Raw genomic sequence first — 9,415 nt, 5'->3', positions numbered from 1 at the left:
TGTGGTAGCTGCAAACCCTGAGGACGCTTGGGGTGATTGCTGCTACACCAACTCAGCTCTAGGACCTCCCCAGGTCGTTCTCCCCTGGTAGTACTATACTCTCTGTTGAAAGGTAAGTGATTCTTGGTTGTAAGTCTATTTCTTTTGCCACTGTATCTAAGAAGAGCTCCTGCAGTTTATGGCAGAAGATTCCAGGATTTGTGTGATCCTCATCAAAGTCCCTTGGTAATTTCTTTCTGGATGCTGGCAATATTTTTGATTGGATGTGAGAGCTCTGGATCTGGGCCTTGACATTCCTAGGACTTTTCCTTTTTAGGGTTCCTTTGGGGAGGTTCTTGGTGAACTTTCTTATTTTGTCTTATGGTTCTAATAGATTTAGTTAGTTTTCATTCATGCTTTCTTTACATATAGTGCCTATGTCCTTTTTTTTTTTTAACATAGCTTTCAACAAGTCCAATGATTCTTAAGTTATCTCCCTTTGATTTGTTTTCCAGATCAGTTGCTTTTGTATCTTACGTCTTCTTTTTTCATTTTAATCTTTTGGTTTTGTTCTAATATTTCTTGCTGCCTCATGGAATCATTGATTTGTCTGGTTTATTCTAAGCAACCTATTCTATTAATCTCTACATTAAAAAAAAAAAACTCTTTCTTCATTCTTTTAGGTATTCATGTATTCCTTCTGAGAAATCCATTCCTTTTGAGTCTCTGATTGTAGTCTTTCTGAGCATCTCTAGATTTGTACCGATTTCTTTGATGAACTCATCTCTCCACTCCAGCTTTAGCTCCTGAACTGAAGCATTGTGAAAGGGCCAGGTTCTGCCCTCCACTGATCTTCTGTTCCAAGAGGCTGACACTGCTTTGTCTTAGCCTGGGTTCTTCCACTGACTTTCACCTCCCAAGATCAGGCTCTCCTCTTTGAGGTTTAGAGCACTGTATCTTCAGGACCCTTTCTGACATCAAGGACCGAAGTGTTATGGATTTTGGAGCATCTAGGCTGGGGCTATTCCAGGCTAAGTGCTACAGCACTACACTAGTTACTGCCATGCCTACAGGGTCCCTGATGAATACCCAAGTTCTTACCCTGAGGACTTCTGATCACTCTGGGGTTCTTTTACAGGAGTCCTCCATTCTTGTTGTCTTTGGGCTAGCTCTGCTGGAGGGGTCCCCATTCTTACTGCCTGTGGATTTCTGTCTGCCTTTTTGTGCAGAACTGGGGTGGAAGAAATCACTTAACTGTAGTTTCTCGTTGGGTTTTTTTGATCATTATTCAGACCAGAATGAATGTCAGGGTTTTGCTCATGTACATAATATAAGAACTGGGCAGTCTACCTATCATTCAGGAAACCATCTTAGCAGGAACCCACCATGACAACATTCTTTTAAAAAAAATGCATTTTAAAAAATTATTTTTTTAAATCAGAAAAAAAAGCTCTTCTCATTCTCCTAATCCACTCTGCACAATAAATTTAAAAAGTCCCCAATACCCACATACCTCATTTCTTCTTCAATATGTCCCTCTTTCCTCTCAGAGAGTCACTGTCCTGGTTCAATTCTTTATCACTTCTTGCTTATATTATTCCTTATTCCTAATATACCCTTTCTCCTGTCTGTTATTCAAATGGTTGGCAAAATAATCTAAGCCCTGAATGGCACAATTTCAGAGCCAGAAGGGACTTTGTTGGCTACTGGGTTCAATCTGTAACCTGAGAAAGAATTCTTTCTACTTCACTCCTAATAAGTGATCACCTTTGAAGATCTCCATTAAGAAAGAACAGCCTATTCTGCCTCTGGCCTTCTTCAACTGTCACCACATTTTTCTTCCATCAAGCCTAAATCTGTCCTTTTCCAACCACCACCTTTTGTTTTCAGTTTCCTCCTCTGGGGCCCAAGAAAAATAAGTCTAGTTTTCCACTTGACAATCCTTCAAAAACGTGAAGTTAGCTATTATGTGCCCCCCAAGTTTCTATTTCTAGTTCCTTCACAGATCTTTTGCTAATATACTTTCACTAGTTCCTCTAGGCTATTAAAATACTAATTTCTGGCCTAGCATTTAAAGTGACACACAATTTGATTCCAAACCAGATTTTCAGATTTCCACACCATTCTTTTTCATATGATGTGCCCAGGCTATCCTGTTCCTCCCATGACTGGGTGGAGTCTTTCCTAAACTTTGTCTCTTAGAGATCTTAGTTTTCCTCAGGATCACCTTAAGAGTCATATCTTTTGTTGATACTGAATTGCTCTCCCCTTCTCAAATTATGTTGCTTTTAAATATGAAAGTATATGTTGTATCCCTTAATAAGATATACTAGTAGGTTCTCAATGGTTTTGCCTCTGTATTCCTAGCACAGACCTCTTATAAATGTTTGCTGAATTTCCTTTCCTGATATACCCCAAATTGGTTGTTTCTATGAGATTAACGATTAGGAATTAAGTAAAATCTCAACCCCCCTATTTCAAATAATTAAACAGATTATGGACCTTTTCAGCTTGTCTCAAAATCTGTGATGAAAAGTACTGGAATTACCTTTCGGGTTTCAAACTGTGCTTCTTCCTGGCAGCATCCTCTGCAATCAGGATCCAGCTGAGTTAAGCCAAACTGTCCAAGAAGATCACAAGAGCTACAGAGCAAATTGCTGGAGAAACCCAAGTCTCTGCATGCTTCCGACGATAATTCAGATCCTTGTACAGATATCTGAAAAGACATAAGGAAGACATTCAACCAACAAGTGTTTACTCAGCACCTCCTATGGGCCAGGCACAATGGAATCCAAAGAACGGAACCACCCCTGCTCTCAAGGAGCCTACATTCTACATAGAGCCTAGAAGTGGGAGGAGGGGGAAGGGAAAAGAATGTGTACACACATGAATAAGCACATACACATAAACAGAAGGTAGCTGGACAGGATAATAGCTGCATCTTAAAGGAAGAGAAGGCTCTAAAGATAAGAAAAAAGAAGCAGATAGTACTTTCAAGTATAACTTCAACTTAAAAAATGAAAAATCTCTCTGTCTTTCTCTCTCTCCTTAGTATGTATAGTCTGGCTATGAAAGCTCCAAGAGGTCAGACACTATGTCTTAGCTAAATTTTGCATGCTACAAAGAACCTAGCATAGTGTTCTGTACTAAGCAGACATTTAATAAATGTTTCTTTTCTGACTGCTCATCTCTGCTGAGACAAAAGACAAATGTCTTCAAAGAAAAATTTGTAATTACTTTTTACAGAATCATATTAAAGTATAGAACAAAAGCTTTCACACATTATCAGGATATCTAAATTTGCTTTATGTTGGGATTTACTTATTCTCTTGAACACAATTTAGGGGGCTCTAGAACAATCCAAAATGTACACAAATCAATGAACATTCACTAAGTGATCAGTAAGTGCCCTTCACTGTTATAGATACATTGTGTCTATAACACAGACACATTGTATGGAGGATCACCACTATAGGTATCCATAAACAAATACAAAGTAAATTACCTTGGGGGAGGGGGGTCGGGGCTACTAGCAGCTGAGGTCAGTAAAGACCTCTTGTTGGAGGTGGTACTTGGAACAGAGCTTTGAAGAAAGGTACGGATTCTAATCGGGGGTGAGGAGACAGTGTATTCCTAGCATGGAACATTCCAATATTGCAGCAATTCAGCCTGTGCAAAGACATGGAGAAAGCAGGGAACAGCAAATAAGCCAGTTGGCTGAAGTTAGGCAGCTAGGGGGCGCCACAGTGCACAGAGTGCTAGAACTGAAGGCAGGAAGACTCATCTTCCTAAGTTCAAATCTGGCCTCAGATGCTTACTAGCTGTGTGACCCTGAGCAAGTCACTGAACCTTGTTTGCCTCAGTTTCCTCATCTGCTAAATGAGTTGAAGAAAATTGCAAACTATTCCAGCATCTTTGTCAAGAAAACCCCAAATGGTGTCACAAAGAATCAGACATGACTGAAAAATGACTTAACAACAAACAAGTGAGAAGGGAGAACTAAAAACACAATGTCACTATTAAGTCATGTAATCTTGGTCACAAAGGTGCCTTTTAGCTTCTGAAAGTCAACTCTTCTCTAAAAGACTAGATTTGCTGATTATTCCTAGAAAGAGATTAAACAAGTGCTTGTTATTTTTCCCTTGAAGATGTTAATGGTATAAACATTAATCCCTAGACATGCCTGGGTGCCCAAGTTAACTGTTTCCCTGTGTGCTTATATTTGTCTGGAAGAGGAAAAACACCAGCTCTGGATTAAAATACAGACACGATGATTGCTATAGTTGTGTTTTTACAGTTGTAAGAACATGCGTCCTCAAACCATCCAAGACGATAACTTGATTTGCATGATTCACATTTGAGGAGTCCTGGGAAGCAGCTCCCCTGAGTCACACTGAGAACATCCCTTCCCAAGGTGAAGAGCACTTAGAATGTACTTTCAGAAAAATAACCACTCCACGGAGCACAAGAGTCCACCTTCTCAGATGTTAACCTTAAGGAACCACCAGTTTGGGATTTATAGCCGCTCACTCCTGCAGCCAAGCATCCCACCTTCAAACAGCATCCCAGAGACCAACATGAAGTAGGCGGCAATTCACGCTAATTTCAAGGGCCCTGGGAAACCACAGGGATGCTCTAGCAAAGCTTCCACTGGGATGCAAACTGGCCATTTATCCTTGTGACAACACACCCACCAGCTGTGCACATTTTAGCTACTGACAAAGAAGAGAAAGGGTGGAAATTCTGGAGGTTAAGTAATTAATGCTGCTTTTCCGGGGAAAATGTAGCTTGAGACCAAACTTAGGCATACATTTTGCTGTCCAATTGGCTGTGAAACTGTACATTCATAATAATAGCAGTATTTCACATTTAGCTAGCACTTTCATGCTAGATATTTTCCAAACATATCTAGGGTAAAAAATGTACAATCTTTAAAGATTTTTGACTATCACCTAAAATGTCAGAGGACTGTATTTTTTAGAGATTTCAGTTTTCAGGAAAGAGAACTCAAATTCAGTTCCAGCTTTGGAGAATATCATATTTAGCATTTGTTGACATGAACTGAATCTTATTTGTGCCACTTAAAGACAGGTCTTATTTGGCTGTAATTTTGCATCTATGGCATAAATTACGTAGGTCTTGAATAAAAAGAGATTGAACCAGTATGAGCTATAACTTACTGAATTTCAAAGAATTCATAGAAAGATGTATGGCCCTTTGGTGTTAACAGAAGAGAAGGAAGAAAGACAGGAGAATAAGGAGTGTTAAGGGTGACAGTAGGATACAATTTTAAGACGTTCACTTCTTCAAATGTCATTTAACTAACTTTCTCAAAAGGTTCTAATTACCTACTTCCCAGGATCATATTATTTAGTACTAGAAGAAACCTTAAATATCTTTAGTCGCCTTTAACAGTCCAACTAATAACTGTCAAACCCACTGATTTTATAGAGGAACTGAGTGAGGCCTCACAAGATTAAGTGCCTTGCCAAGATCACAGATATATCAGGTAGCCAGGTCACAAAGAGCTGCTGTCCCTTGATTCCCTAAGTCGGGCAGCTCAATTCCACCATGCTGCACATCATTCTACCAAAACCACAAGACCAAATACTGTAGGCAAGTTCAGATTTTGTTCCTTTGGGGCGGCAGCATAATTTAAAGGGTTGGAAAGAGTAAATGGAGGAGGAAGAAAGTTCAGCTTTTTTTGTACGGTGTACATTAACCCAGAGTACATCGAGGCACCTTCCTGGTATTAACTGCCTCAATACTGAGCCATTCCCCTTGCCCCTCCCTTTAAGAAACTGCTTAAATATGTAGTATGTTCTACTAAAGCACTTGGTAGGCAGCCGTACTTCAAATGCACAGAATATCTAAAATTTCTAAATATGGGGGTATATTGGAATACAAAAAACAAAACAAAAAAACCGAGGAGTATAATAGCATAAACACATTTTGGCAGGCAACACGACCCAGAATTCTTCTGGGTAAAGCTGGGTGGCATTCTATGGCAACAGACTGGGATTCAGGAAATAGCTGTTTTAGTCTAGTTCAGCTTGTCCATTAATTTGCCCCATAACTTTGGCTAGTCATTAAAAAAAATTTTTCCCAACACAAATTTTCTTTTCTTTCCTTTCTATTTTCTCCCCAATCCAAATGGATGGGGGGAAAACTCCCAGCCTCCAAGATGGATAGTATTAGTCACAAAAAACCCCAAAATAAACAACAAACCAGCCCAATGGCTTCACTGCATACACTCTGAGAGGGAGAGAACTAAGGGTCTGTCCTGGTCTCAAATTGTATGATTTTAGGGCTCTTTGAGTTACAGGGATGGAGGCCTCCTTGGAGACCCTCTGTCAACCATGAATGTCAGGTCAAGCAAATCAAGGTCCTCCTGGGAATGGTTCTTGGTAAGTGGCAAAAGACTATCTGCCTTATCTCAGGGAGGATGAACATGTTTCTGATAATGTGACTGAATAGGAAAATATGGTTAGGTAGCCCAATTTACCCCTGTAATTTTGTGTGAGATGTGTACGGGAAAAGTGTAGTGTGGTAGCGTGGGAAGAGGGTGAAACTTCTGGAATCTTACTGGGCTATAAGAAACACGAATGCAGAGAAACTTGGTAAGAAGTGATGAAGAGTGAGGGTGAGGAACCAGGAGAAAATACAAAATGGTACCAGAAGTAGAAGAAAAAACGAGTGGAAGGTCCCTGAATTCAGAGCGACGTCGTGACCAATCATGACTTCAGAGGACTAATGGTATAATGCACGTCTCCTGCCTTAAAGCCCAAAGCAGCAGGCTACAGCTGGGGTATGAGGCACACATTTTCAGACATGGCCACATCGCTTTATTTTGCTTAAATTAAATGCACACTCAATGATAAGAGGGAGAGTTCTACTGGGGCAGAGAAGAACAAGAGTCACAGGAAGCCTTGGAGATGTTAAAGAAAGAACACCAGTAAGACACTTTGAAGAAAGGGCTTTTGGAACCATTAAGTGCAAGACAACTATGAGCTACGGATATTACTACCACACAGCTTTACATTCAGTGGTCACCACTCATGCTTAATCTTTTAAAATGAATGCTTTTAAAGGAGTCAAGCACTTATTCTAGTATTTGCAGTTTAAAATCAGATATCAGAGCTACAATCTACACATTCTGAAGGGCAAGCTCAGCCCAGCCCCAAGGAGAGAATGAAAAGGGAATTAACTGAAATGAAGCTGAAGGACAGAAGGAGAGGACAGGAGGAGATCAGAAAGGTTAGAAGAACTGAAACATTTAGGTCTCTTCTCTAGGAAGGAGGAGGGCAGTGCCATAGTAGGCGGCAGAGAGGCTGCCTTAGAATTCCAGGAGTGCCCCTTGCCTGCTTTCTGCTAGGTTCTTTAACCTCATTTGTAAAATGAGGGGCAGGACTGATACCACACTACCCATTGCTAAGCACTGCTCAGTCCTAGGGAGACAGAAGGTTCAGACTATGAGAGTCGCTCCCACTACACAACAGGGGCCCACCCTTCCTCTCCTGTTTTTTGCCTATGTGGCTCCTGGATCTCTGGCTTCTTCCAAGGACAGCTGAGATGCCGCCTTCTGATGCCTTTCCTGATTCCCTACGTAATTAGCACTCAACATTATCTTCTTTTCGGGTTTATATCTGTTTATGATATATTCCTTCAGCAGAGGAGAGGGAAGCCCCAGCACCTGGCACTGCAGATGGCACACAAGTAGGCACTTAATGTTTACTGACAGTTCCCCACTCAAACTTCAGTGGCTCATTACTTTCAGGATCAAACACGAAAAACTGGATTTAAGGTTCAAGGCACTTCATAACGACCTCCCCCGCCTCCTTCCAGTTTTCTTACAACTTCCCATGTAATCTGTGACCCTGTGACACGGACCTTCTAGCCGGTGCCCACACAAAACACTCCATCTCCCGACTCCAGGCCTTGTCACTGGCTGTGACCCCTGCCTAGAAAGCCGTCACTTCCCCTCGATTTCAAGGTCTAATCAAAATCCCGGCTTCTAGACGAAGCGCTTCCCCACTTCTAATTTGCCCTTTCTACATCTTACTTGTGTGTGTTTACCTATTGCTCCCCCTTTGGACCGTAAGCCCCCAAAGGGCGGAGATCGTTCCTCCCCTCCCCCTTTTTAGTCCTCTGCGTTTAGCACACAGTAGGCGACTTAAAGTGCTCGTCGACTAATCGTAGTAGGCGCTCGATAAATGCTTGCTGACTCAGCGAGGGTAGAATTGGGCCCTGATATCCGTGAGAAGCGAGACGGGGCCCCGGGGAGGCGGCCAAGATCGAGGCCTCCCGGAGGCTGAGGAAGGCGGCCGGGCGGGGCCGGACTTCAGCCACGTAGCCCTCCGGACGCGGCCGCCTCCAGGGCCGCCCTCCTGCCCTCGTCAGGCGCGGCGCCCAAGGCTCATCCTGGGCCCCTAGGCCCTCGCTCCGGGTCCCGAGGAGGCAATGGAGGCGCCCAGCACTCACCGCTTGCAGCACGGACGCCAAAAGCAATCGCAGCCCCAACGCCGGAGCAAAACGCCACTGCCCGTTCGTCGCCATCGCCGCCGTTATTCTTGGGTCCTGACGTGGTCCGAAGACCCCTCCGCTGGGGCGGCCACCGCTGGGCCTGACGCTCTGGGTCGTTAGCTTTCCGCTCGCTGCGCACAGCTACCCACCCCTGAGGCGCCTGATGGGATTCCGCCATCTCCGCCAACTCCAGGGGGAGGCCACCTACAATATTAGGGGAATGCGAGGGCCTTTTTGATTTGCCCTCCTTCCCCCACAGTCAGGCACGTGACGGAGACACCTATAAATCTGTTTCTTTTGAAGGCCCCTCAGTTTCATTCATGGCATTTCGTTCCTAGTCCTAAACAGCTAGTTCCTTCTTCTAACTTCGCCCCGCCTCGCTCTCGCCGCGTTTAAGCCAATCACCTGCTGCGCTAATTTTTATGGCAGCTGAGTAAGCCAACCGTAATCCCGAGCGAAAGACCACTGCAACCATGGTGGCAGAGGCGGGGTCCAATAGCGGCTGCGGTGGGGTTGGGAAGGGAAGGCGGAGTGTTTGCTGAGGCCTGGAGGCGGGGCTGCTGAGCAGCGTGCGTGAATGCGTATTGGGGAGGGGGCGGGCCCGGGCTGGGGGCGGGGCCGAGGGCGGCGCAGTCGCAGCCTCGGTGTTGGAGCGGGGCCCCGGGAGGGAGGCAGGCAGTGGAGGAAGCAGGGAGGCGGGTGGGCAGAGCGAGCGAGGGAGCGAGCGAGCTGGGAAGGTGCCGGGCTCGGTCCGGCTTAGGGGAAGCGAGAGCCCTAGTGCGGCGAAGAGCAGGGGGCCTTGCGGTCGGCGGCGGCTGCTGAGGCTGAGGAGCAGTGGGCGCAGGCGGCGTTGGCGTTGGTGCCTGGGGGCGGGGGTGGGTGGTGGGAGGGAGGGAAGGCAGGAAGAAGGGGG

At 44.5% G+C, this 9,415-nt stretch overlaps 1 protein-coding gene across 1 annotated transcript in view; it reads right to left on the bottom strand.

Moving 5' to 3' along the window:
- The window catches only part of SELENOF (selenoprotein F), a 44,084-nt gene extending 35,465 nt beyond the window's left edge, over positions 1 to 8,619 (bottom strand). Inside the window, exons 1-2 of the mRNA XM_069094558.1 lie at positions 8,461 to 8,619; positions 2,528 to 2,695 (exon numbers count right to left, since the gene is read on the bottom strand). Of these exons, the coding sequence (XP_068950659.1) occupies positions 2,528 to 2,695; positions 8,461 to 8,535 (243 nt within the window). The 5' untranslated portion in view covers positions 8,536 to 8,619. The remainder of the gene's footprint in view (positions 1 to 2,527; positions 2,696 to 8,460) is intronic.
- Between the last annotated feature and the right edge of the window lie 796 nt (positions 8,620 to 9,415).

Source organism: Petaurus breviceps, unplaced genomic scaffold, assembly GCF_028583685.1.
Source record: "Petaurus breviceps papuanus isolate PSGF00001 unplaced genomic scaffold, PetGlider_PUasm1.0 220, whole genome shotgun sequence".
Lineage (NCBI taxonomy): Eukaryota > Metazoa > Chordata > Mammalia > Diprotodontia > Petauridae > Petaurus > Petaurus breviceps.
Note: the sequence above shows the minus strand (reverse complement) of the source record. Positions and strands in the feature narration are given on the sequence as shown.